At 42.0% G+C, this 27,750-nt stretch overlaps 5 protein-coding genes across 5 annotated transcripts; 2 read left to right on the top strand and 3 right to left on the bottom strand.

Annotated features, from left to right (window-relative positions):
- Positions 1-290: 290 nt before the first annotated feature.
- LOC142959917 (F-box only protein 40-like) lies at positions 291-4,913 on the bottom strand. The gene is made up of 8 exons (XM_076101430.1): positions 4,905-4,913; positions 4,054-4,603; positions 3,587-3,948; positions 2,265-2,444; positions 1,744-1,985; positions 1,501-1,632; positions 612-945; positions 291-503 (listed from the first exon to the last, which is right to left on the bottom strand). Exons 1-8 carry the CDS (start codon positions 4,911-4,913, stop codon positions 291-293), a joined length of 2,022 nt encoding a protein of 673 aa, XP_075957545.1.
- A 207-nt stretch (positions 4,914-5,120) lies between these two features.
- LOC142959916 (F-box only protein 40-like) lies at positions 5,121-10,911 on the top strand. The gene is made up of 6 exons (XM_076101429.1): positions 5,121-5,138; positions 6,663-7,784; positions 8,170-8,456; positions 9,333-9,464; positions 9,702-10,038; positions 10,690-10,911. The coding sequence occupies exons 1-6, from the start codon at positions 5,121-5,123 to the stop codon at positions 10,909-10,911; spliced, it is 2,118 nt and encodes a 705-aa protein (XP_075957544.1).
- Positions 10,912-11,330: 419 nt separating this feature from the next.
- Positions 11,331-14,172, bottom strand: LOC142960215 (TLC domain-containing protein 2-like). The gene is made up of 5 exons (XM_076101942.1): positions 13,994-14,172; positions 13,824-13,906; positions 13,315-13,397; positions 12,011-12,216; positions 11,331-11,529 (listed from the first exon to the last, which is right to left on the bottom strand). The coding sequence occupies exons 1-5, from the start codon at positions 14,170-14,172 to the stop codon at positions 11,331-11,333; spliced, it is 750 nt and encodes a 249-aa protein (XP_075958057.1).
- Positions 14,173-15,590: 1,418 nt separating this feature from the next.
- Positions 15,591-23,046, top strand: aifm5 (apoptosis inducing factor mitochondria associated 5). Its single transcript, XM_076101428.1, has 19 exons — positions 15,591-15,609; positions 15,853-15,943; positions 16,265-16,374; positions 16,783-16,892; positions 16,968-17,012; positions 17,203-17,284; positions 18,110-18,222; positions 18,314-18,400; positions 18,515-18,606; positions 19,534-19,664; positions 20,165-20,280; positions 20,365-20,436; positions 20,581-20,644; positions 21,146-21,222; positions 21,633-21,750; positions 21,891-21,989; positions 22,376-22,451; positions 22,559-22,663; positions 22,962-23,046. Exons 1-19 carry the CDS (start codon positions 15,591-15,593, stop codon positions 23,044-23,046), a joined length of 1,692 nt encoding a protein of 563 aa, XP_075957543.1.
- Positions 23,047-24,350: 1,304 nt separating this feature from the next.
- Positions 24,351-27,461, bottom strand: LOC142960377 (uncharacterized). Its single transcript, XM_076102191.1, has 2 exons — positions 27,173-27,461; positions 24,351-25,933 (listed from the first exon to the last, which is right to left on the bottom strand). Exons 1-2 carry the CDS (start codon positions 27,285-27,287, stop codon positions 25,545-25,547), a joined length of 504 nt encoding a protein of 167 aa, XP_075958306.1. The 5' UTR covers positions 27,288-27,461; the 3' UTR covers positions 24,351-25,544.
- Between the last annotated feature and the right edge of the window lie 289 nt (positions 27,462-27,750).

Below are 27,750 nucleotides of genomic sequence, written 5' to 3'. Positions count from 1 at the left end.
TGCAGCTCTAATTCTATTTTATTAAATTATTATTTTTCCATATAAAATGTTTTAGTAAATAAATTAAAGCTATATACATAAACCATTCATCCAATCATTTGAATATTAGGTATAGATTACACAGAAGAAGAAAAAAATACGTTCAGGTTTATTTTATTTGCTCTGTGTAGTGCTTCGTGACATACTGGTTATAAAACATCATCCCTATACTTGTGCAGTGTAATCTGCCATCAGTGTCAATAATACACAAATACATTCTGAAGTGGCAGGTAGAATGAAAAGGATCTTTTTCATTGTTGCAATCTGTTTCTTGCAAAATGGTTGACGAGGTTAATCCTCTCCTGGCTGCACTCCTGCTTGTCACTCATGCTTGGGAGGGGAACAGGCTCACTGTGCAGAGAGGACTCGTAGTAAGTACAGAGTTTTAGATGAGCCGATATGGGAGGGATGTCTGCCATATGCCACGAATCCACTGAGGAGAAGAGGTGACTGAACTCCCATACCTGGAGAGAAACAGGAAGAGACAAAAGGAAATATGGATCACAGTGAGTATGGGATTCCCTATTATATATTACAATGATGGATTGAATGATTCAGTACGCATATCTCACAGGTTTGGCCTTCCACTTGGCTCCTCCATGCGAGTAGGTCTTCTTCTCCCAGCGGAGGGTGACCATCCCTCTCTCCTGCAGCAGAGAGGAGCTCACCTGCCTCATCAGCTGGGACACCAGAGCCAGCTGGGACAGGGACAGACTGTCCAGGAAACTGGCCATGTGGCACAGCACCTCGTAGGGCAGCGAGCTCAGAGAGTCCTCTGGTCCTCCTCCCCGACCTCCTCTCTTCCTCTGAGTGGTGGAGGAGTCCACTGAGCTCCTGGACGGCTGGGAGTCGTCACCTACTGAGGCTACAGGTGTGGGACGCATGTTGAAACTCCTCAGCTGTTGACTGTAGGGATGAAAATATAAAGCCCTTCATTCACTAAACAAATACAAGCCAATAAGTTTCTAAACTTTGTTTGTTTGTGTCCAACTTTGAAATGTACTAAATGAACATCATGCTGTATTGGAGGAGACTTGAAACTATGGATTGAGACCATAAACTCATGTTTACAATGTTTACTGAAGGAATAAATCAAGTGAGAAGTAGGATCATTTTCTCATAGACTTCTATACAATCAGACTTATTTTTGCAACCAGAAGAGTCGCCCCCTGGTGGCTGTTAGAAATAATGCAGGTTTAGGGCAACCTGTTGAATGTAAATCCAATATTCATTCTCGTTTAGCTCTGTTTTTTGTCTCTACCAACTCCTGAGGGAACCTTCTGGCTCTTTAGCTGCTAAACTGTCTGTCTGCTGTTTGGTAATGAGCAGCTAGCGTACACAAAGCTACGAGAGTGATGAGAGTGTAAATCATGGCCACTTTAAAAGTTTGTGATAATATTTAATGGCAAATGGTAGACCCAAATATTTGAATCTGTACCGATGAATGTGAAATCTGCTCACTCATAGGAGACGATGGCTTTGTGTGTGGAGGGCTGAAACCTCCTCTGGCTGTAGGTGCATCCCAGGTAGGATAGGGGGCATCTCTGCTCGAACCATCCACTCAGACTCGTCTGGATGTCACTGTGGACGTTCCTGGGAGGGAGATGAGAAATCAAACATCCATTACTTTAATGTTAATCCTTCAGCTGCAGGTAGGTTAGCGGGGAACAAACCACAAACACACACCCAAGTCAGTATAGACACCTGAAATGTGTGGGGAACTCCCTGCGGTGGAAGGTGTGACCGCAGAGGAAGGTGAAGGCACAGCTGGCTCTGGTGTTTCTGCTGTTCACCCTCTCTGACTGCAGCTGAAGATGAAGCTTCAGAGGTCTGTCGACTATCACCTCAGCCAGGGTCGTCTTCGCTTGAAACGGAGCCGTGCGGAACGAATGCGTCTGTGTTGCCACGTCGACATAAAGCCCATCGGATGCAAGTGACTCACTGATCTGCATGGAAACCAATCGATCACAATCCCTCATTAAGTCTAAAGGCCCCCTGTTTTTGCATGAAGTACCTCACTAAAGGTTGTTGTATCTTCCACACGATATAAAAATCAAACTGCAGTAACTTGAAACGGGTTTTAGTATAAGCAAAAACACATTTAAATTAGGATTTTTCTTTGTTTATTAGAGAATAACTGTTGCTGCTGGTACAATTAATTTTATTTAGCTTGTTATCCATCATGTTACATATACCGTATATACGGTCATAAATATCTGACTGACCTTGTGACCCCTGACCTCCCTTTCAGCATAGACCAGCAGGGTGGCTGTTGCTTCATCACTGAAGCAGTCCTCTTCCTTGAATACGAGGTCGGATGTGTCCACACTGCGAGGCTCGCTCGGAGGCCGACTTGTGTCGTAGTGATGAACCCGCCGCTTGCTGTAGTGATAGCTGTCAGGGATCTTACAGGAAGAAATACATTTTAGATAATAAGTACAGAGTACTCCAAATTTCATTTGGGCAAAAAGGGGTCTAAACTAGGGATGTAACAGTACGATTATGGCAAATTTGTCCTGAACTGTTGGGTACAGGATGTTCCGTATGCGTCATCCTCAGTTTGGTACGCCTGTGACCAAAACAATTACTGGTAACATAGTTTATTTTTGCCTACTCCTCACACATGAGGAACGGAGGTTCTAGAGTGTGAGTTTTCACTCAAGGGCCAGAGATAGAAACACCAACCTTGTGATTAAAGGACGACCTGCTCCAGCCATTGAGCCACAGCTGCACAGTGACAAATATGCTTGTCAAAATAGCTGGCGTCTGTACAGTCTTAGTTCTCTGGTGTGCCCACACGTCGTACGTCGGCAAGTATGTGAACGATTGTGTTCATGATGCAGCTGGTTGTACTGTATACCTCCAGCCTTAGCCAAGTTAGTGAAGCTCAATGGACCACAACTTGTGTCAAACTGTATGCCAACATTGATTAACTAAAGTTCAGTTTACCTACGGATACACTTCAAACATTTAATTCATGACGGCATAACCTGAACGTGTCAATTAGAGACAAACACAGACAAGGCAAGTCTTTCTCCCCACGACATTCAGGCAGCATCCCACTGCAGCTTTAGACCACGTCAAAGAGAATACTGAATATACTAAACTAATACTAAAAACATTTGGTCGAAGTGCTTTGAGCACCCCAGCAATGTTCCTTCACTTGTGCATTTTAATAAGTCTGTCGGTGCACAAGCTGCAGTTCAGGAATTATCGACAGATCAGAGTCTTATGATTGAGCTTTACTGACATTTGTGTTAAAGTTTTTTACTTTTTGTTATTGACAATATGCCTGTAGCCAATTTAAGTGCCTCAACTATTACAATAAGAATAATGGCCAATTAGCTGCCGTTTCTTTTTGCATTTCCTGGAATTTTATTTAGCGTTACACCCCTACACAGGTATGTTACTGCTAAGGCCCGCTGAGATTTAAGCCCTGGATATGCACGAAAAGGAGGTCATCACTACGGTTGATGCAAACTCACCCCTTATAAGGGTGATAACAACAGTTCAATTTCAGCAATTTAACAGTAGCTGGAATGATCACCTTGAAAGAGCGCAGGGTCTGGTCTGGGATAGGCTCCAGGCTGCCGTAGGTAAAATCGTCCTCCCTCGGTATACGGGCCTTGATTTGTCCGAAGGTAAACTCCTGCCCCAGACGCTCCAGCACCCCCTCCTGCCACGGGGCCTGACCAGTCTCATCTATGTCTACGAGCGCATCATCTTTGTCCTTGACCTTCTCACCTGGCTTGGGATTGTCTTGGTTTGCCTGCGCAACAGCGCAGCCGCCTTTGTCCATGCCGAACATCATCTCACACAGGTCGTATCTCTCTTTGTTGATGCCTGAGGCTTGCCCCACTCTGTTCTGTAGAGTCTCTTCGACAGCGTTATTCTCACACAAGCCGTTTTCTGCAGGAACAGAGGTGTGAAGTGTAAAGACAACAGATGAGGAAAGAAAGACCAGAAATTACAACGCTTTTGTATTATTTTGTGTGTTTAAATTATATGTTTTACCTTCATCTGTGACACCGTTGACGGACCCTCCCATTGCCGTCTCTTCTTTCTTCTCATCCTTTATTTCCTCCTCGTCTGCTTCGATCAGCTCTGGAAAGACAGGCTTCAGTTTCAAGCGGTCATAAAGGTCTGACTGATCCACCAGGGCCATGGCAAGATCCAGAGGCTCCCCTTGCCCCTGGATTTCCTTCAGCACGTTCACCTGCAGGGCCAAGTCGCCGTGTGGGTTCATGTCATCGGTCGGCCACCGGAGCCACTCCATGGAGCAACACACGACGCTGGCCGGACACAGCTGGAGGTGAGCTGCCTGCGAGGAGCGGGGCAGGTGGAGCGGGCAGCCGTACTCGGCGTTGAGGCAGGGCACCCTCACGTTGGGGCAGAGCAGCAGGTGATCCTCCTCTTTACAATGGTGGAAGAGAGCTCCACAGTGCAGGCGGCAGGGGATGACCGCACAGCACACAGAGACCTCCACCCGAGCCCTGCAGCGCCGGCTGTAGCAGGAATCACAGTGGACATGCTGTCGCACCCTGGAGGCTCGAGAACGCTGACTCTGATTGGGTTCAGGGAGGAAGAAAGGAAAATTATGTAACGGATAAAAAGCATAAAAAAAAGTCACAAAATCATCTTTAATTTGGGGCTTTTAATCTCTACTAGTGTAGTGCCCTTTGAAAACATGCCTCCTCAGAGTCAGGTCAAGGACGGTGGCCCAGTTTAGCAGCATTATGCTACATAGAGCAATGTTTATTTGTTTATTTCAAGTGTATTAACATTGAACGTGTCACGTTTCCAAGTTCCCTACATCTCCCAAGTCAGATGAACAGTTTGTGAAATAAGTGAAGAACCGAGATTACTTGCTTCATAGTGAAATGGGTCAGCCATTAATAAACATGGAATTGTGGCTTTGAATATTTCACTTTGGGTAAACATCTTATAGCTTCGATGGAGAGGCAAAACAGAATATACCGTAAGTGATACTGTCAACTATTGTAAAATAAGATGATTAGAGCAACTTAAAGAGAAATAAAAGTAGAAAACTGAATCTTAGAGTTGCAAAATAAAACCATACCATGCTTCAGATCCTGCAGGTCCTGCAAACCAAGAAGAAACTATGAATCTCATGAAGTCTCATAAGGGCAGGTTACCAGCAGGGTCCTGTGACATTAGAGTCAATGGGAACAGAACTACAGACTTAAGCCCACCGCTCTGAGAAGGGAAAGCAGAGAAACATACTCCGTGTACTCCGTCTTGTGCTTTAAAGACCAACTGTCTCTGTGTGTGTGTGTGTGTGTGTGTGTGTGTGTGTGTGTGTGTGTGTGTGTGTCTGAGCTATGTGTGTGTTTTATAAATAGAGCCGAGCACTGACTGAGAAATGTTACACAGGTGGTCAGAAACATGGTTTGGGTTACCAGCACCCTCAGAGACTTGCATCAGGAAATCTCTCCCTCTGATTCATATTGTGGTGCTTTGCACAATTGATTTGCAGCTGCAGAGAGCAAAATTAGTGTTACTTAATATCCAAACAGTGTCCTCTAGTGGAGATTCAATAAAAACTGTCAGTGTCACTCCAACATAAGATAAGCTGATGGCTCTGTGCTTGATGCTGGTGCACATTCATTCGGCCCAGGAATGAATAGATAGAAGTTTGGTGGCCGTGATTGAGTCCGCTGCAGAAACTGAAGGGGGGGGGGTTCTCCTGCTGAACTTGCTTGGTGCTTCTTGGCTAATTTTAACCTGGCAGTACAAACAGCACAGAGACCAAAAGCAACGTTATAAAACGAGGAGGAAGCAACACGTCTGCGGTGGCACCTTGGTAAGAGCTTTGACTGGATACGGTTTGATCCCGTTTTGAATGTGTTAAAATACTTCGATGATGTTTATTTTTGTTATTTTAAGTTGCAAACGGTACAGTGAAGCTTCTTAGACCAGTAACACAACTGAAGTAAAGTTGCTTCAAGTGCTCGTCTGTGCTTCAGGACACACACCGTAACAATATATAGGCCTCTACTTTACCTTCAGCTCCTCATTTAGTAAGAACATGGAATAAATACATTTAAATGCAGTTTTGTAAGAGTGCTTTTGGAGCCAAGCTGAAGAACAGATGTTGATGCTTACCATTACTGTTTGTTGTGAGGCGTAGGGATCATAAGATACATGATATACGAAATAAACAACATTAATGCTGCCTAAAACTCTTGAGAATAATAATATCATTTTACTATGTCAGGCCTCTAAAAATGATTCACATTAAACCAGAAGGAAATAATCACTCTTTCTATCTCTTTGTTTGACCTGGTCATAATAATCTGCCATATGTGACTATGATGGATCCCAATCCAAAAAGATTGAGTAACACTATGTTATCCACTATTTGGGGTATTTAACATTACATGGTTTACGTATGAATCTGTGTGTCATTTCTGTGTTTTACTTGCAGGATTACAAAAACCTTTGCTTCAGTGTCCTCTATGGTGAGTCACAGACCTTCCACATCTAATTCATGTTGAGTTAAAGCTTTGATGCACCATGTTTATTATGCACTGTTTTCTATGTTGTAAATCTTAATCTTTTATCCTTGCTGCCTCCTCTCTTTTTCTTTCTCATCCAATCAGAGTCAGTGTTCTCGAGCCTCCAGGGTGCGACAGCATGTCCACTGTGATTCCTGCTACAGCCGGCGCTGCAGGGCTCGGGTGGAGGTCTCTGTGTGCTGTGCGGTCATCCCCTGCCGCCTGCACTGTGGAGCTCTCTTCCACCTTTGTAAAGAGGAGGATCACCTGCTGCTCTGCCCCAACGTGAGGGTGCCCTGCCTCAACGCCGAGTACGGCTGCCCGCTCCACCTGCCCCGCTCCTCGCAGGCGGCTCACCTCCAGATGTGTCCGGCCAGCGTAATATGTTGCTCCATGGAGTGGAACCGATGGCCGGCCAACGACGCCCACTCTTATCCAAACACTGAGCTGCTGAAAAACCTGCTCAGGGAAAGAGAGCAGGGAAGATGTCTGGACTTGGCCATGGCCCTGAAAGACCAGGACCTCCTGTTTCACTCCATGAAGATGAGAAATCTGTTCCCAGAGCTGACCCAGAGTGTGGATGAGGGCGAGAAAGAAAGGAGGGACGACAAGAGGAAGGAGAAGCAGAGGAAAGAGGCAGCAGAAAAGGCAGCTGCAAAGGAGGCCAGTGATCGGGAGTCTTTGAACATGTCCGACATGCACACATCTGGTGAAAAAGAAGAGGAGGATGAAGATGAGGTTGATGTTGAATATGAGCAGGAGCTAACCCAGGAAGAGAGAGAGGCTATTGCCTGGGGCACAGAAGTGAATGCTGATCTGTTGGAAAACTACAACGCCTGGGAGAGCATGTTCAGTATGGAAAGAGGTGGCTGCAGGAAAGCTGGAGAGGCAGTTATGGGAGGCAGAGGAGACGGCCTGGCCACTCTGACAGAAGAAGATACATCAGATACCTGTATGGATGCCTCAGCATCAAACTCCTGCCAACAGGGGAGCAGCGCATGCATTGCTTCCTCTTGTCTCGCTGACAAACTGAAAAGGGAATATGTGTACGGACACTTGGAGCCGATGAAGATTATCACTGTGCGTACCTTTAAAACCCCAACCAGCTTCTCTGCCAGGCAGTCCCGCATCCGCAACCCCAATTTCTACAAGAGGGAGAAGCGAGCTGTGGATACCAGCGACCTCGGGGTGGTCCTAGAGGAGATGCCAGTGTGGGATGAGGTTCAGGTGAGAGAGATTCATCCTCCAATCTTTTAAATCCATCGCACCTCTTTTGATTAAAATGTCCTCGTTTTGGTCATTTTGGGGCGCTTAAGGAAAGTGTATTTTCCTGAGCGTCTGTCAAGCCAGAGAGAAAATTGAATTGAATATCTCACTTTCTTTTTTACTATGAAAGCATTTTCAGTTCTGGAAGAATTTGTCAATCAATAGAATATTAAAACATTTTTATCATACATTCATCAGGTAAGGTAAGAGTAAGGGTTTTGGGCTGTTGGTTAAAAACCAACTGAGCAGTGGAATTCAGTGGCATAATGTTTAACTCTTCATAAATCCTAATGACCACAGATAAACTAAATATACTATCACATAATGTTTTCGATGTGCCTCTCAGGCCTCTCTGCTGTGCTCCCTGGAGAAGGAGCAAAGAGGTCACCTCATTGCAGAGAGCGTATGCGCGGACACTCTGTTACAAGATGAAGGCACACAGACCTACAACTTCTTGTCTGCTCCTTTCCGGAGAGAAACATCGCTGGCTGACCTGACCGCTGCCAAACCGCTGGAGCTGCACCTACAGCTGCAGGTGGAAAGCGTCACCAGTCGGCACCACAAGGCCAGCTCTGCCTTCACCTTCCTCTGTGGACACACCTTCCAGCGCAGAGAGTATGGCAAACATTATAAGTGGGTTTTCTTATTGTTTTTTGTTTATCCAATTATCCTTTGAAATCCAATTATTGCCTGCATGGGAAATAAGAAATTCCAAAAATATTTAGTTTCTTCACAGTTTTAAAAAGGTGCTTTATGTAAAATATGGCCACATGCGCCAAACAAATAGGGATCAACAATTTCACATCTACTACTGGGTCCACACATATTCTAAATGTACAGTTATTGTTCATACAAAAAAAGCCAACTACTAACTAAAAGCAGGGTAAGAATATGCTAAACTTGACCAAACGGTTGAAACTCCGAGAGCTGGTCAAAATAACATTGCGATCTTATAATATTCATGTGTGGCGTCAACCCATATTGTTTTTACTCTGCCACTAACTGGGGACTGTACAATTCATATACGTTTTGATAGTTTCTTTATTGGATTAAATCCAAAGTGACAGAAATGAGAATACGTCTCGTATCATTATGTCCTCCCGCCAGAACACTAATTTGCCAGGAGGAGAGGGGCTTTTGCTAGCCAGATCTTACACCTTAGTAACACCTTAAAAATTAAAATATAAAATGAAATTGTGTTTGTACTCATACCAGTCCAGATTATCCTGGAAGATAGAAAGTAGGTTGTAGATAAAAGGATATTATTTAAATATTAGAGACTCGATCATTATTACTTGAATCTATTTTGTAGGAATTCACCTAATCTGATTCATCCAGATGCACGAACCACCACATCTCTGATGTTACAGTGAGATGAAAAACAAACCCTTCAAATTAAAAACTTCAGGTCAATAGTATGCTCTGGTTTGATGTTACATTGTTTTGTTGAACCAAAGCAACGCACAAAATCACATTTCATTTCCTAATAATAAAAGCTCTCACATGCAGGAACATCCACAGTGACATCCAGATGAGTGTGAGTGGATGGTTCCAGCAGAGATGCCCCCTGGCCTACCTGGGATGCACCTACAGCCAGACGAGGTTTCAGCCCTCCACTCATGAAGCCACCGTCTCCTACAAGTAAGATACAACAGTTCATCATTATTATGGTATCGTACTGATTCACATTCATTTCATTTCTTTTTGTAGCACCCTGACTAGTTTTAATCTCTTATCTTTAGGGGCTACACATTCTTCTAGCGTCATCATTCCTTTCCTGTTATTGTTAACCAAGTTCCCCTGCAGATAAATTACAGTCAGTCAGGGCAGTACAAATCTAATGAACCTTTAAGAACACAGTTTCCACTTTTGTTTCAGCGAGGACCTTGGCTGCTTTAGCCTGCATCCCACCATCCCTGTTTCTCCGGGTGAAGCTTCCCAGCCGTCCAGGAGCTCAGTGGACTCCTCCACCACTCAGAGGAAGAGAGGAGGTCGGGGAGGAGGACCAGAGGACTCTCTGAGCTCGCTGCCCTACGAGGTGCTGTGCCACATGGCCAGTTTCCTGGACAGTCTGTCCCTGTCCCAGCTGGCTCTGGTGTCCCAGCTGATGAGGCAGGTGAGCTCCTCTCTGCTGCAGGAGAGAGGGATGGTCACCCTCCGCTGGGAGAAGAAGACCTACTCGCATGGAGGAGCCAAGTGGAAGGTGAAGCAGACGGTGAGATAAGAACCAGTGTGTCTATCAGGTTTATTTGACCGTTCATCAGCAAGTTTAAAGTTTAAATTATGTCACCAAAAAGAAAGTGATTTTTTAATATTTAAGAGATGGTCAACATTAAGGTGAGAGTACAGTATATGATACAAGATAGAATCAGGTAGGACGTAGGTATGGATTTGATCGCTATTGAATAAAAACACTATTATCTTCATGAAGTTTGGATTTATTGCAGGACTGTTAGTTTTAGTTATGTGTGTACCTAATAAAGTGGAAATTGATTATAATAAGTAGTTCAAACTAGCTCCTCAGCCAGCCACATCAGTTAAATGCTGCTTAAAAGTTGATCCAAAATCTAATTATTTCACATAATCACACTTTTGATATATCTGATAGTACTTGCTGTAGTAATTTTACATTAATAATGAACCTGAGTACTTCCTCTGTAGAGACCTCAAGTTTTATAATGGCTAAATATTCTACGTGCAGCTTCACTACAAAGAGTACTGTCCTTTACTGCCTTATTAACTAACATTTAATATTTGATTGATTACAATTCCAGCACAATTTTAGGAGAATATTGAGTGTAAATAAAAACATAGGACTGAATATCCAGATCTCTCTCTCTTGCCTGTCTCTTCTCTGTGACTTCAGGTTTGGCACTTCAGCACTTTGTTCTCTCCTGTGGACGATTGGTGCTTCCAAGACGTCCCGTCCATGTCAGAGCACCTAAAGGTGTGTCCCTGCTATGAGAGAGAGTCCAGGACAGAGAAGGTTCACCTGCCATACATCAGAGAAGAAGAGGTCCAAACTAAGACAAGCTGTGATGGTCCCACTCTTACCCAATTGTTCCAGCAGAAGAGGATCATGATGTAGTGTATGCTGCTTTAATCTGTTATTATAAAGCATGTGCTTAGTTGCATGATGCCTCATTTAAAAATCTAGACACTGAATATAACTTTTTGGAAACACACAACCTGAATAAATACTTGAGCGGTTGTACATAGCAACAACTGAACTGAACTGACCATATGATATTAAATAATCAGTGTTGCATAAAAAATGCAAAAAGAAAAAAAAAACGCAGCTTAGGCAGTTTATTGGAGCTGATCGCTGCCCTTTTTATGTCTAAACTCCCAAAAGACATCTGCTAACTTGTGCTTCATCTTTACTTTATTGACATTAGAAGTTACAAGCAAACACTATAAGTTACAGTGGTCCTCGGGTCCTTGAACCACTTTTCAACTGGACCAATGGGGTCATTTTTGACAAGGGGAAACCCAGAGCTGGCTTCTCTAGTGGTCGTTGCTGGTGTTGTGTGTGCTGGGGAGGAAGTCTGCCCTGAGCAGTCTGTAAAACAGCACCATGTTCATGATGGAGATGAGACTCAGGCCTACTGTCCCCATCATCAGGACGTAGCGAGACATACGTTCACTGTGAGCTGCCAGCCAGCGGGTCATCCAAGCCAGCGTGCAGACACGAAACACCAATAACCTGCAGGTCGAGACAAAAAAATCTGTGAGAAACTCTTTTCTTTTAACCAATATGTCATCATTAGTGAAATGAATGCTCTTTGGAGGAGCTGGAAGGCAGATTTTGTTGTTGTTGGACAAAGCCAGACTAGCTGTCGGTGTCCCGGCACCAGCTTCATATTAAACTGATAGATATGATATCGACCTTCTCATCTGAATCTCAGCAAGAAAGAGGACAAGTTCACATCCTAAAATGTCTAACTATTCCTTTGAAGTTATACATCTTGAGGAATATTTCTTAAATTTTTTTCCAGATGAACTAGCAGCTTCTTAGCAAAGATGACTTAATCATTCATTTAAATACATATATCAGCATATGAAAGGCCACCCATGGATTTGTTTTGCACACGCTCACATATGAACACTTTCTTGTCCAAGAGGTAGTTTTGCTATTGATTTTCACAGTTGTGAAACCTCCAGAGGAGAGTCACCGTGCCACGTACGTTCCCAGGTTGAGCCAGCTGATCACTCTGTAGGTCACAGAGGGGCGAGGCGCTGTGATGTCCGACCCTGGCACGTTCCTCCGTCCTGACAGGAGGAGGAGCTGCCTGATGTGAAGGAAAACTGAGTTGATCTCAACCAGCAAAGACACCACGGAGTAGCCCACAAAGAGGTGGGACGTCACAGAGAAACTGAAGCAGGAGAGCACCTGAGAGAAGAATCAGAGGTTAACACACACACACACACACACACACACACACACACACACACACACACACACACACACACAAGCAGAAACATGCAGCAAAACTCAACTCACACTCTCACTAAAGAAACCACACGTTAAAATTAATGAAAAGAGTTTCTGAGGTCACTTTTAGATTCCAATACTTCTACTGTGAAGTAGATGATCAATAGATAATTAATACCTCATACACTAAAACCCCTACTGTGGAAGCACTTTCTAAGGGTTTAGAGTATTAAATTATATATAAATTAATGTAAATAATCAATCCATCATTATACATCCTTAAAAATAATTAGAAAGACAAGTTGCAAAAAGTCAATTTTGTCCTCTGCAGTTGAACATTTTGTGAATATGGTAAAGATTTTAAAGACATTGAAAGAGCAAATACTGAAGGATATTGTTATAATCTGGCAAACATAAAGCCTTATTAGAACTCAACACAAGCAGACCTTGAATTATGAGTGTTGAGCATGAATGTTTTACTACCTCTCTGGTTCAATCAGCAACTTAAAAGAGCCTCACAGAGCGACTCATTAGCTCAGCTATCAGCAAAACGTGTCCTCTATTTTACAATCTCGTGACCTAAAGTCACTGAGCTGTTTTCCTGCTGGAGCTGAATCAGGTCGTGTGCGATTTCATTCACTGACCTCATCGTTACAACACATAGACGCGTCAAGGCTGGAAAAAGTCAACCTAACAAATACTTTGTACTCAGATCCTAATGACACCCAGATGGAATCTTTGTTTTCTGCTGATCCTTCGTCATATCTTCAAATATATGTGTCATCAATTAGTTCTATCTCTAGATTTTCTGAAATGCAGATATTCTGTCTATGTTCAAGATTATCCAATTTTGGAACTTTCTACTAAAACAACAAATATGTCACGTAAAAAAAAACACAGACATGCACTGCAAATACAGAAAACACAAGCAAATACACAACAACGAAACAGAAGCATCCAGGGGGACACTTATTTATTTGCAGTGTGTTGAGCTGTCTCGGCCACCGTGCTATACACACATGTAAACACACACACGCGCGGCGTAAAGTTTATTACCGCGGAGTGGTGGAGGATCACCTCCCAGGACCGTTTACATGACTGGTTCAAAGCCACGTCCAAGAAGTCATGGATAAAATAACCTAGAGGAGGAAGTACACGAGTTATGTAAGCATGCAACACATGTACGTTGATACACAAAACATCATTCACTGTTTTGGTTAAGGTTTGTTCAATCCTTTTATTAAATCTTAAAACATTTTCATCATTTCCCCACTTTGCTTTTTTTACTGTCAGTATATAAACTGGTGTGGTCAGCGTCTGATATCCAAGTGAGGTAAATTAACTTTTACTTGATTCAACCCAGGAACAGATTGTTGCACGACTTGGAAGTTGTTGTTGTGAAAGCCTCATACATTCAAACTCTACATTCATTGTCTGCTGCTGCAGCAGAGGTTTCCATTCTTGATTAGGTGAAATAACCAGGTTGATTTCTAGCCTAATGTCCGCTGTCTGTCTGCTGATGTGTGAGCACGTGCATCTTTGTGTGTCGTGAGCGAGGTCGTCACCTGTAGACACAGCTACGAGACTGTGGGAGAGCAAGGAGTGAGAGGAGATCAGGTCCTCCAGCAAGTGAGGTCTAAGGTAGAAACTGCATGGTGAGCGAGAGGAAGAGAAACCGGAGGAAGATATTAAAATAAATGATAGCACCAACTCTGATTACTGTGTCTTTACGCACCATAAGACAGCCCATGATCCTGCCAGCGAGCTGTGAGCTAATGAAGTGCTGATGTTCCTCCACCTCCAGGATTTCTTGCGTGCCAGTTCTGGTGTTGGAAGGAATCTGATGACGGCGTTCAGCAGTTTGAAAGAGCACGCAGAGCCTCCAACAACCAGAAGTGTTGACTTTAAATCCATTACTAGATCTTTACCAGAGAACCTGGCTGCCTGAGTTCACTTCAAATCCCATGTGCTCCTGTGTTCAGGGCACATTTCAGGTCAAACACAATTTGAGGTATGAGAGAAACTAACTGCTAAAGTCTCTTCAACACATGAGCATTGCCCTTTAACACACATCTCTCCCGTCACTTGAACTGACAAACTGATTACTAACAGGTCAAAGATCACAGTTCAGGCAAAAATAGAGTCAAACCCCCTACATTGTTCATTTACTCCCACCGTATTTTTTTGTTTTCATTAACTGTTGCTTCACGGGCATAAAATAAGCTTTACACATCTCAAAATGATGACAATAGGGAACAGGTGTCCAGTACAGACTACAACCCAAAGCAATATGTGTTCATATTAAGGGGACAATGGAGTAAACAGCCACAGAGGGCAACAAGTGGAAAGTGAAGCAATATAGTTAACAGTTAGACAAAAACCACACTGGCTCATGTTCGCCTTGGTCCAGCCCCTATATGCTGCTATAGGCCTAGACTGCCGGGGGACTTCCGAGGATACACTGAGCTCCTCGCTCCTCTTTTGTTATTCTACTATATCCACTGCTGCTGTTATTATTAGTAGTTGTAATTGTTCCATCATTGTTCTTCTTACTATCATTTTTTAAATAATGTATGTCATATGCATTGAATGTGTTGTAACTCTGTTATGTTGTTCATTCTGTACACATGACATCTGTCACACTTCTGTGTCATAATCCAATAATATAAAAATACTTTATTCTGAAATGGCCCACTTTGCATAATGAGTACTTTTACTTTTGGTAGTGTGCCCGGTAACAAAAAGATGTGAGTAGGCTACTTCTTCCACCACAGCCCATTCGCCTACTGAACTACTGTCAAGTTTCGAGCATTTAATAAGTGACTGATTTAAAATCCTTGGGCTTTGCAGTGATGAATCTTGAAACTTGAAACGATGTGTGAATGATGGTAGGCCTGAATCCGGTTTTGTAAGTTGTGCTTTGTCGCCTGTCCATTCAGTGCTGCTGCCTCGTCAGCCTTTCTCTATACCGCCGCTGTGAAACACAAAAGACCACCATCGCCTTTCTCTGGAACAAAAACGGGGCTGAACATGACCACTGACATCACTGTTCATTCACCGGAGTCCCAAAAGTAACTTTATGTTTGATTTTCGCTCGTCTTATCAAACCCCCCAGAAACGTCCACTTTTTCACTTTGTCTCCCAGGATCAAGGGATGACGATTGGGGATGGACCGGATGCCGTGGAAATGTACTCTTATCCCATCATTGAGCTGATGAGCAGAAAACAACCTGGGCTGTTGAAGAACTTCTCTCAACGGAGCATCTGACAAGCTTTGAATGTTTCTGGAGGTTTTGTGTATATCTTTGTGGTGCTACAACTGAATCACTGACATGTCTGGGACCAAACTGTGTGAGTAACCTGCCTGAATATTCATACATTAAACAGTCCGGTATTGGCCTACTTTATCAATGTTTCACTGAATTTAACAGCTATTCAGTCATTGGGAATTTTCTGATTGTCTTAATGATCTGTGTTTAGGAAACCTACATTATTGCTGATGTAGTTTGTTTAACTCCTTCAAATTCCTTTGAAATATGTGTGCATATGTGCACGCTCATGTGTGCGCGTATTCTTGCGTGTGCGTGTGTTCAGCCCGTGAGGAGCTTCCCGACTCTGATCCAGAGGACACATCAGAGGAGCTGACTGAGGTGGTGTGTCTGGAGTCAGACCTGCAGGATGGACAGTAAGGAGGAGGGCAGGTGTTCACAACCTGGCAACCTAAAACCTGTCTTTATTTATACATCAGTGCTTTATGTATTACTGATATATAAAATGATTTATGTACCATTAATCAAAGAATTATGACAGCCTCAGATATATGAAACCAAGCCTGTCTCACTGACAAACATGACAACCTGTTTACACATCATTACTAATTGTCTAATTTAAAGCAGTTGAAGTTGAATAAAAATGTACTTTGGGTGGAAAACTTAGTGCAGTATCTGTGTGTGTGTGTGTGTGTGTGTGTGTGTGTGTGTGTGTGTGTGTGTGTTTGTTACCTCAGGATGATGGAGGTTGAAGTGGGACATCACAGCGTGCTGTTGACACACAGCGAGGGCAAATACAGTGCCATTGGTAACCAGTGTACGCACTATGGAGCTCCACTCAGTAAAGGTAAAGAGGCACACGGTGTGAGTTTGTGAGCACAGAGGAGCAGGGTTAGGGTTAGGGTTAGGGGTTAGACACCTTCATTCCATTTAATCATATTCTTTTTATGTTTCATCTGCACAGATTTTGTATTTTAATATTGTGCCTTGATTGGCCATTTTCTGAGGAAGAACACACTGAATCTATGAGGATTGAATGCTTTCATCTGTCGGAGCTATAAGTTGTCATTTAGGCAGATAAAACAGCTTTAATGTAAAGCACACATCACAGTTTGAAATATAGAAATCATTTGAGTTAATAGAAATACGGCATTTTCAATGTGTTCTGCAGTTTAATAGTCTGTCCTAAATTATAGCTTCCTTTCTTAACACTAGCACATGTGAATGATGTGTGTGTGTTCGCGTGTGTCTTCAGGGGTTATTTCAGGCAACACAGTGCGCTGCCCGTGGCATGGCGCCTGCTTCAACGTCCACACAGGAGATCTGGAGGAGTTCCCGGGCATGGACTGTTTACCCTGCCACAAGGTACACACCTGACAGACAGACGGACATCTGCTCTCATTTTACTGTCATTTTAATTTGTCTTCTTCTCTTTTGAAGGTCAAAATTCAAAACCACAAAGTGTATGTGTCTATAAACAAAAAGGTCAGTAAACAGTTAACTTCTCTGTTTCCTCTGACGTCATGGTGCTTCTTGTTTCGTCACGTCATTGTGAATTTACTCGGTTTAGTGTTTAAATCAGCACATATGACAAATGGGTTCGTGTGTACCATGTATGTAAATAATTATTTCTGTTGATGGGTTATATGATGTTAATGTTTTCTACATGGTTCAGACTCTCAAGCAGGACAAAAGAGTGAAGAGTATGGGAGCCGCAGTAGCAGGAGTTACTCACACTGTTCTGCTGCTGGGAGGAGGTGAGTGGGGAGCACTCTGAATGTCTTTGTATAAGTGTGTCTATGTGTGTGTGTGTGTGTGTGTGTGTGTGTGTGTGTGTGTGTGTGTGTGTGTGTGTGTGTGTGTGTGCGTGTGTGTGTGTGTGTGTGAGCTCTGGGCATATGTCACAGACATGTCCTGACATTTTATACAGTAATCAGTTTAATCAGTTAATTGCAAATAAAATTAGTCAATGATGAAAACGTTTGTTGCAGCCATACTGTTATTACTGCATTTAGTCATTTACTGAGCAGACTATATTACTATACTACTATATTACTCTTATAACATGCTGATCTGCCCTATTTTAAAGTTGTTGTAAGCATGAATAACTAGAATATTAAATAAAACTGGACTAAAACAAAAAACATACCACACTCAAACTCTAAATATAATTGTTATTTTTATGTTTATATAATGTACATGGTGAGTGCAAGTCTGGTAGATATTGTACATTGTCTTGTATTGACATAGTGAGGTGCTTCATTGGAACTGCATAGAAGAGTATTGGGAATTACTATAGTGAATCTATATAAACACACAGTTATGTACAGGTATGTAAAATACAGGAATCCATGTACAAGTATGTTATAAACTACTAGGTGTACTACATAGATGAACAGTAAGATACATGGATAATAATTGTAACAAGAAGAATTACACAATAAATGATAGGTATGTTTATATATTTGAACGTGGGAGTGGACAGGAAACATCACTGATGAATAGAGATGAATGAATAATATAATGAATGTCAGTAATACAATTTCTCAGTGTGTGTGATAGTATTAACTCTGTGGGCGCAGGAGCTGCGTCGCTGATCTGCGCTGAGACTCTGCGGCAGGAAAACTTTGGCGGCAGAATCATCATGGTCACCAGAGACGACCTTTTACCTTACGACAAAACACGACTCAGCAAGGTGCTGCGGGCTGAATGAGATGATACGAACACCAACATTTTAGTGATGAATGTGTGTGTTTTTTTAATGACTACCGTCACCTATTGTACAGGTAATGAATGTGGAGAACGACAGTATTCTGCTCAGGAGGATGGAGTTCTTCCATCAGCACGACATCGAGGTGTGGCTCCGGAAAGAAGTGAGTTCCTTCTCCATCTCCTGTCCACTCACATCTTTAGTCTTGTTGCATTTTTTTGTGACTACAGTCTAAATTTGATTCTTTTGGTAATTTGAACTGTGCAACACATTGCAGGCCGTGTCAGTGGACACAGACACGAAGACAGTCGCATTTGACGACGGCTCAGTTCAGAGCTATGACCAGCTTCTCATCTCAACAGGCTGCAGGTGCAAACAAACACACACACACACACAGACACACACACACACACACACACACACACACACACACACACACAAACATGTGTGTGCAAGTGTTTCATTTGAAACCAGGGCCAGCCTGAGCCTTTCTGAAGCCCCCAGGCAGCCACCCCTTATGGAAATTGTAACAAATACATAAAACATATATATTATGACTTTAAGCTGTACTTTCCAATTTTGTTATCGTGGCCTAAAAACGCAAATGTTTGTATAGATTAGATAAGACATGATTGTATTATATATGATCAATGGATGGATGTCAAGATATTTTTGGTTGAAACTGGTTGGTACAAACTTAAGCACGTAAGCACATCATATCAGGTTTTATAGGGAGAAAAGATGATTAGATTTTGATAAAAAAATGTATAATTTAATTTCATATATTGTTAAATAGGTTCGCAATATGATCAAGGATGTGATCTAAAAGGGTTGAAAAGGCATTTTTCATTTCATCTTAACTTTTAAAAACATCAGGGAGTGTACCATTACAACGAAAGCACAGAGTTCACGTTTGCAATTTCTTATCAGCCTGTTGTGACTGAGGGGCTCCAAGCAGCTTCTTCTGACATGAATTATAAAGCTGTTGCTGCATCTTCAGATCCACAGACAGCTGATATCAAGGCTCATAACGGTGTGCACTCCTCCACTCTTTATTGTTGCTTTGGTGAGAATGCTTTCTGTGGAACTTCAAGAGTATTTCTTGAAACGTTCTTAAGAAATCCTCCTAAGATTGATTGATATCAGGAAACGGGGCTGAGACACATTTCTCTTGATTGCAACAATGACCAACAGCAGATGTGATAACTGCACCTTAAAAGGGAAAAGTGGTCATTGTTGGAGCACTACTACACTGCACTGCATTGCTTGTAAACAGAGTCATGGCCTCTCCTTCAGAGCGAAGGGTCTGGATGTCCCCGGCATGAAGTTGGACAATGTCAAGATGTTGGAGACTCCAGAGGACGCCCGGCAAATCCACACAGCCTGTCTGGGCTGCAACGTTGTCCTCGTGGGAACCTCTTTTGTCGGTACTGTGTTTGCAGTATGCAGAATATGCATATATTTTATTTTTATTTATCTGGACTGGTGATGTGTAGGAAATAAAAATAGAATCTAGAAAAAGACTTAACAGTTTCCTATTCAGCAGTTTTATGGACGTCCAAAACCTACAAAAGGCAGTAAAAGGTTATTGGGCCAACAATATGAAAATAAAACGGATTACAACAATAAATATACTGTTAGATCATTAACAGAGAGTAATAAGAAATATAAAGCTTTATACTTTTCCTTTAAATTACTTATCCTTCATAGTGAAATGGGTCTGTTCATGTTTTACAAGGGCAATGATAAAAAAGTATAAAGCTTTATATTTCTTTTTATACTTCATTGTAATATGTAATGGAGTTCAAACCACATTATGTATTGATGTATTTTGTCGTATTTTATTCTTGTTATACACTTTGCTTCCATTTGATTGTTGTCTACTTTATATTCTCGACTGCACCTTCAAAACACATTATGTTTTCAGGTATGGAAGTTGCATCTTATTGTATAGACAAAGCCTCCAGCGTCACAGTGATCGGCAGCAGTGAGCTGCCGTACCAGAACACACTGGGTCGTGAAATTGGAAAAGTCACCTTGGCGGTGAGAAAGAGAGAGTCCTGTATTATATCCTCACATTCATTTTATTTTCAGCTACTTCTAGTTTAAACTCTGCTGTCCCTACAGATGCTGTCAGAAAATAATGTGAAATTCTACATGAATGATAACGTCACGGAGATCAAAGGTGTGGATGGCAAGGTAAAGTGGGGAAAATACACATTGTGCCAATTTGTTTTATCACTTCAAATTCAGACTTGAACATCAGTAAAGAGAGTAAAATATAAAAATCTGAGCACTCTCGGTTCCTCCTGTCCTCTGTCTCATTGTCCTTTCTTCCTCAAGGTGAAGGAGGTTGTGCTTAAAAGTGGAAAAGTTATCCCAGCAGATGTTTTGATTGTTGGTATTGGTGAGTGCAATGCAGACATTTTTACACATCTCAATACAATCAATGTATTCATGTTATGCTCATTCATGACTCTTGAACGTCTTTACATTATTAGACATTTCTGTAACGTACGATCACTTAATAAAAACAGTGAAATGTCTCACGAACGTTAAAGAATGCCTATTGTACATTATATTACCAGTATCTGTTTTTTTTCAGTAACTATGTTTGAGGTACTGGTAAGCAGATACCTCTGGACAGAGAGGGTCACTTCAGCCTGCTTCCAGTATTTGTGCTGAGCTAAGCTAACGTGTTATCATATTTACTGGACAGATATGGAGATGCATCTTTTTTTTCTGTGTATTTCTCAAAATGTCAAACTTTCGCTTAAAAACGTTTTCGTACTTGTATTTCTAATTGACGCAAAAACATATCTGATCAGCAATAAACGTCTCAACAACACGAACAATATTCCTACAAAACACGCTCAACCACTTTTGTCCTCTTTCTTTCGTCCACCAGGCATCAAACCAAACTCTAAGTTCCTGCGGGGCAGCAAAATACTGACCGACTCAAAGAACTTTGTAACAGTCGACAAGGTGAGCTAACAACCAGCTGTTCACCTGATTATCGATCTCATTCTGTGCCTTCATTCTCAACACACAACCTCTCATCGCTTCTATAACAACAGATTCACACAGCTTTTCCAGGACCTCAAAGACAACAGTAGTGTCAGCAAACATGCACTTCCTCACATTCATCAGTATGTTGTGTACCATTAATCATCAGCTTGTATTCATCAATCATCTGATGAAGGACAGGTGAAAACAATCATGGCGGGGCAGACAATCACACAGGCGGGAAAACACACAAGGGCAGGAAGTGAAGTATCTAAAGCAAGAGACAAAAGTTACTGTACCAAAATAAAGCAGGAAATGACTGAAAACTGGAAATAAGACAAACATGACATTAGATCAGAGCGAGACGTGACAGTATCTCCCTCTTGCAGTACATGCGCACCAACATCTCCAGTGTGTACTGTGGGGGCGACCTGGCCACCTTCCCCCTGGCGATGGCCAAGAACCGGCTGGTCAACATCGGACACTGGCAGATGGCACAAGCTCATGGTAATGTAGTAACAATGTGTCAATGTGGTCACAAAGTCTGAGACGACAGACTTAGATTGTGGCTTGGATTTAAAAGACTATATATGTTGTTTAGTTTTATTTCCAGCTAAATGTAAACACTTGATTTAATTGTTTCTAAGGGAGGATAGCGGCTCTGAACATGCTGGATAAATCAAGTGAGCTCAGCTCAGTTCCTTTTTACTGGACCGTCCTACTGGGTAAAACCATCCGATATGCAGGTGGGCACACACACACACACACACACACACACACACACACACACACACACACACACACACACACACACACACACACACACAGAACCTCAGCCCCCAACATGTGCAGATGTTAGATGTAAGAAAATGGTTTGTTCTTAATATTGTTTGGACCTAATTAAAATAAAAAAGTATGTACAGCATCATTTGAAGATATTTATGTTTATGTTTGTATTTTCAGATTTAAGTAAACAATTAACTCACTAACTGGACCTTTTAATAATAGAGCAACAGTGACAAACTCACTGCATGCGCAAACTATAGACACTAAATCCCGCCTTGATGAATTTCAGATTTTTCCACTTATCTCCCTTAAATGTAACTCATGTTTTCATTCTGGTTGTGTGCAGGCTATGGGGAGGGATACACGGACATTGTAATGAAAGGAGCGTTTGAGGACAGGAAGTTCCTGGCATTGTACATCAAGTAAGTTGAAAAAAAACAGCTACTGTTGACAAAAAAAAACAGGTAACTCCCTCATGAATATAAGTTAAAATATGTATGTTTGATTAAATCAAAATTGTAACCTGTAGGAATGATGAGGTCATAGCGGCAGCGAGCCTGAACTACGACCCAGCAGTGTCTGCAGTGGCTGAGAGGTTTGGAGCAGGAAAAGTCATCACGAAGAAAGAGGCCGAGTATGCAAAACCTTTCTGTTCTTCTTTCTTTCCAACGTCTAAATGATGGATGACTGGTTGGGATCACAAAGATGTAGAGAGTTTTACTTACAGTAAACAAACAAGGGGGCACAAAGTATCTTATAATGTTTATGGACCTCTAGCAGTGTTTCTGCTGCCCCCAGTTACCCAAAGAAATTAGGTCTGTGACTCAAATGCAAATGTAATGGCAATACATGAGAGGACCAAACTGGGGCTAATCAGTGCATGAAAGGATGTAAATCCATGTAAAGTTCTCTCTTTTTCCTCTCCGTGACAGATCAGATGACCTGAGCTGGCTGCAGTTGTCCCAATCTAGACTTTCCTCTAATCTTCTGCTCAACACGTCATCCGTACGATGTTGACATCCATCCGTCTCTTTGTCACCACCTCTCTCACTGAGAGTTTGAAGACCTGGATTAACGTGTGTGATTCAGAAGAGACAGACTTCACACAATCTACAGTGAAGGTTATATTTACACTGTTGTATTAGATGTAAATTGTGCGTCATACACTCAGTGTTCAGGGTGAGGGGGACTCCCCCATGCAAACAACAGATACCTCAGACAGCTTTTGGGACTTCTTTTTATAATCTTGATATTTTTTTTCCTAGAATTTCTTCAGAGTTGTTTATTTTATTTCATGGCTTTATGTCTCAAGGGATATTTCAGTGACAGTCCGGAGACGTCACAGTTAAGATGCTTCGGGATGTTCTCTGCTGTTAATCTTTAAAAGGCGGTGTACAATGCCTGGGGCTGCTGGGGAAAAAACACAAGTGGCCTTAATGCCCACTGCGGCCGTGTACGTGGTCCGGTCGGTGAGTCGGAGGGGGGATTATGAGAACAGAGGGGGAGTGCTCAGCTCTTTGAAGCAGAGATGCTGAAATAGGCAACGGTAACAAAACACACCAACAGGGAACAATAGGCCTTCGACAAACCGCACACAAATGCAGTGTGACAAAACCTTCACAAAGGAAATGCTGCGTTTTTTCCCTCTTACCCCCCTCTTTCTCTGTGCTGGTCTGTCGCTGTCTTTACTTCACACCTCCACGTTTACTTTGAGCGTCACTCTCCCTTCCTGTCAACAGCATGCCTCGGTTCCCTGTATTCAACTGATGCAGACGTTTCAAGGCCAGTACCGGTCAGAATATTTTAGAACTGAAGACTTATGTATATTTTGTACTTGTCACAAATCATGAAGTTTTTTTTGGGGTTTTTTTAGCAGCATTTAGATCATTTACATCATAATATAATACAAGTTCTGGATAATGAATTTAGAAAGTATTAATGGGAAAAATAACCAGACAAGAAACTCATATTTTTGGGTTAGTTAAACAAACTCAGTACCTGACAAATTAATCAACACATTCATGCACAAAATTATATAAAAAAACAACATTCATAAAAGTATATTGTCACTGGTATAAATCGTCATACATGTTGCCTTCCGCTCTTGAAGCTAAATGTAAAATGATTTCCATCTCTCTGCTCGCAGTAGGGAACACTGACTGCCCTGATATTCCTGCAACCTCACTTCTCTTGAAGTATTGCATTATACTGTTAAGTAACAGCTTAAAGTGTTAATATATCTACAGGGAACATCTTTAAGTCTTACTTTGCACTCAAAAACATTGTTACAATAAGTAATTTAGCATATTATGTATTCTTGAGGGAAGAAGAAGTATCAGCTTTGTTCTCCTGAGGAGTTTAAGTGAAGGATGTTCTTCGCCTCTCCGTCACAGTGCTGCACATCAGTCCTCTTGTTAGTAACAGCTTTGTTATCAATGCAAAGTGAACTCTGATGCCCAGGGAGAAATAACGGGAATGTAATTGTCATTTAAACTTTGTTGTCTATTTTGTTTGAATTTGTTCATGCATAAAAAAAAAAAAATCTCAGGCACAATAGTACCGTCTCTTTTTGCATTCATTAACTTATCAGTGTTGGACAATATTATTCACTCAGGGGACACATGCTTTTTCTGCCATCTACCTTCCAGCAGCGGTAGTGTTTCTAAGATTTATTTTACAGTCTTTTAGAAGATTTTCTCTTTTAAAGTGTCTTTAAATTACAGTATAGAGCGGCAAGACATAAGTAGAATGAGAGAAGGGTATAACCATGGCTGGATTTAGGACTTTGCACATTTGATCACTGGTAAAGCAGGTCGACCAATGTGCTGAACAGTTTGAGCTTTTGAAGATATTTTATTAGATAGTAGGACAGCATTTTAACATAGCAGTCCCATTCAAGTCTTACTAGGATCCACACCCACTCTGGTGGATGGCTTTTTGGGTATTTTTGATTTTTCTTTTTAAAGAAAACCTGCTAACCTATATTTTGAAGTCCTTACATTGTAGGGGTGAAATATATATCATGCGACCCTCCTCCACTTAACCCTCCTCTACCACACTGACCTGTGGACATGCAGATGTGAGGGGGGGGTTCAGTGATCCTGATTGGGTTTCAGTCCTGAAAGATCAACATTGCGTCTTCTGTGGAAGTGTACATCATTTAGAATCAGGTGATAAACTGTGCTAATCCTTTATTAAGTTTTAACAGGTCCATTGACCAGGAGCAGGTCCTGTCCTCGTCCATGGACAGTCGAGGCACTGCGGATATGAGTTTATTATACCCGACAGAGAGAGCATTTCTATCGAGTGCTTTTAAGGCTATTGAATTGGCAACATGCTTGATTTCTCTTCAGTGCAACCTCTTACTGGCCCCCACAGATCTTCACTCTGTGGCACATTGTTGCTAAATCTGTTTTAAACTGTCTGAGATGAACAGCGTAAGGCTCTCACTTGCTTATTTGATTCAGTCTGTGCTCAAATGCAGTAGTGACAGTAGCCTTTTTCTCTCCTCTCTCTTAAGGAACAGTCTGTCTCAAGTCACCCTGGGTTTCTTTTAACAGAGTGTCTCTGTGTGCAATGTAACGCTGCCGCCTGTTGGCCCTGTACAGCTCCAGCCTCTTCTCCTCAGCCTGGGGGTCCTCCAGCACTCCCTCCCACCTCAGGCTCTCCCTGGCCTGGGCGCTGAGCGGCCCAATGCCGCTGGTTTTGGTTGTAGATGTCAGCAGAGCTGGTGAATCCATGGGGTGTTTTTTACTCCTCCGGCCGCTGCCAGCGAGTCGCTCCCCGTCCTTTTTACCGGATGCTCTGAGCTTGGGCAGCTGGCCTCGGGGCTGACCTGGACTCTGTGGGGGCAGCAGGGACACAGGCGAGGTCTCAGGGGGCAAAGACACAGCCTGAGGTTTCTCTGTAGGGGGAGGGGGGACATAAACATGTAGGTTCATGCTCACTGCCAAACAAAGCTGAGGGTTTAGATTATTAATGACTCCCTCTGGAGCTGGAAGGCTGATGGCTTGGTTTACAGTACTGAGCTGTAATAGGACAGTGTGGGGAAGCGACACTGGGAGCCTATTCCCTCTGACCTATTCAACCCCGTAGAGAATCCACGACAGCACCACATGACCCTTACACTTGTGTTTACATTGTGTACAATTACAGTGGCCTTGGTTTGAACTGCCAAAGCGATGACGCATTAGGGTCAGTTCAAATTATTGTTTTTCCAACTCTTGGTTCAGTCTGTGCTCGTTTTGGCTAAAAGCTTTTTTTAACATATATTTCATGGCCTGCTTTTAGACCATTTTTTTATTACTCAATTTTTGTGAGGGCGATGAATGAGGATGTTGATCCCTATCTCTCAACTCTTGAAAGAAAATTAAGAAAAAAAATATTTTTAAATTTTTAAATTCTACTTTTACAGACCATTAAACTGTCCTGTTAAAGGCAATGAGAAAAGGGTCACTCATAGTGACAAATCCAGAGGATTATTTATCTCATGACTTTACAGTTTTGGTTTTTACTCCTTTAGTCCTTTGTTTCACTCTCAATGCTCTTATAATTTTGTAAAGTCATAGATTGTGAAGAATGGTGCTTTTTTTATTGCTAATTATTGCTGATACCTCAACAGCATTTTTTTTTTTTAAAGGGATTGATCATCGTTACTTTACACCGATGGTGGAATGTAACTGACATCTAGTTGAGTGTTACTATTTTACGCTGTTTAAGACTTCTGCTTCATTACGTTTGAGGGGCAATCATTGTGTTTCTTACTCCACTTCATCTGTTTGACACTTGTAGTTTCTGGTTTTATTAAATTGAACATCGATTAAAAAATATGATGCATTGTAACAGATAAACTAACCAAGTGTGAATAAAGTAGTTAAAATTAGCTCCACCTCAACCACATACAACATCAGTGATCAGTAATGCATTAGCAATCATTAAAGCTGTAATACAACATTGACTGTGGCCCTTTTCCTACACAATTCATTATTTTACTTTTGAAATATAATATTAATTGACTGAAAATGCTTTCATATTTCATATTTTTGACTTTTACTTGTAATGTGTTATTTGTATATACAGCAGGTGTAGTGCTCCTTGTAATGAACGGATCTAAATACTTCTTCTTACACAACAAACTGTTTACCTGTATTTTCTGTGGTGGAAGCAGTTACTTTCTTTCTTTTCTTCTTCTTCTTCTTCGTTTTATTGTCAGAGCTCCTGGGTGGCTGCAGCAGCTTACAGTCGTTGTCTTCTGGCATGATGTAGTCTGGACGCACAGAGCTGGTGAACAGGTCTGTGCGAGCTAAACAAGTTTAGTCTCAGAACAAATGTAACGGAGACACCGAGACCTCTTCGTTTACGCACAAGTAGCGGGGCTGATCCAGCGAGTATTGGCCGCTTTAGTCCGAGTGAAGCCGCTTTATTTCCCGTGGTATAATATCCGTTTGTATGTTGTAACTACCTCTGATAATTTAGAGTAGTTTGTTCCGGGACACGCACTTCCACGATCACGCTTTACTGCTGCGTTGCGACGCCTTTCCATGGCAACATGACACACCTTCTCAGAGAGGATAAACGTGAAGATGTGTGAATGCAAACGTGTTGCAGACAAAGCTATACTCTCTCTTCATTCATTTAAGATGTAATGTTTGGAAACGGATACAAGAAAATAAAAAAACACGTTAAATAATTATTATTTGAAGAAATAACCGGAAACCATTT

This window comes from Anarhichas minor, unplaced genomic scaffold, assembly GCF_050575085.1.
Source record: "Anarhichas minor isolate MPS153535 unplaced genomic scaffold, ASM5057508v1 ptg000027l, whole genome shotgun sequence".
Classification (NCBI taxonomy): domain Eukaryota; kingdom Metazoa; phylum Chordata; class Actinopteri; order Perciformes; family Anarhichadidae; genus Anarhichas; species Anarhichas minor.
This window is presented reverse-complemented; position numbering and strand designations above follow the sequence as displayed.

Bases quoted from the DNA above. Each gene is read 5' to 3' on its own strand.
- aifm5 (XM_076101428.1), top strand. The intron at 20,645-21,145 runs GTGAGTGCAATG...TTCGTCCACCAG, and splicing joins TGTTTTGATTGTTGGTATTG to GCATCAAACCAAACTCTAAG. The intron at 21,990-22,375 runs GTGGGCACACAC...GGTTGTGTGCAG, and splicing joins TAAAACCATCCGATATGCAG to GCTATGGGGAGGGATACACG.
- LOC142960377 (XM_076102191.1), bottom strand. From the start codon at position 27,287: ATGCCAGAAGACAACGACTGTAAGCTGCTGCAGCCACCCAGGAGCTCT. The intron at 25,934-27,172 runs GTAAACAGTTTG...CTCCCCCTACAG, and splicing joins TTCCACCACAGAAAATACAG to AGAAACCTCAGGCTGTGTCT.
- LOC142959917 (XM_076101430.1), bottom strand. The intron at 946-1,500 runs GTGAGCAGATTT...TCATCCCTACAG, and splicing joins AAAGCCATCGTCTCCTATGA to TCAACAGCTGAGGAGTTTCA. The intron at 504-611 runs GTGAGATATGCG...GTTTCTCTCCAG, and splicing joins CCAAGTGGAAGGCCAAACCT to GTATGGGAGTTCAGTCACCT.
- LOC142960215 (XM_076101942.1), bottom strand. From the start codon at position 14,172: ATGGATTTAAAGTCAACACTTCTGGTTGTTGGAGGCTCTGCGTGCTCT. The intron at 13,907-13,993 runs GTGCGTAAAGAC...CTCACCATGCAG, and splicing joins GGATCATGGGCTGTCTTATG to TTTCTACCTTAGACCTCACT. The intron at 13,398-13,823 runs GTGACGACCTCG...TTCCTCCTCTAG, and splicing joins TCTCGTAGCTGTGTCTACAG to GTTATTTTATCCATGACTTC.
- LOC142959916 (XM_076101429.1), top strand. The intron at 9,465-9,701 runs GTAAGATACAAC...CTTTTGTTTCAG, and splicing joins GAAGCCACCGTCTCCTACAA to CGAGGACCTTGGCTGCTTTA. The intron at 10,039-10,689 runs GTGAGATAAGAA...CTGTGACTTCAG, and splicing joins AGTGGAAGGTGAAGCAGACG to GTTTGGCACTTCAGCACTTT.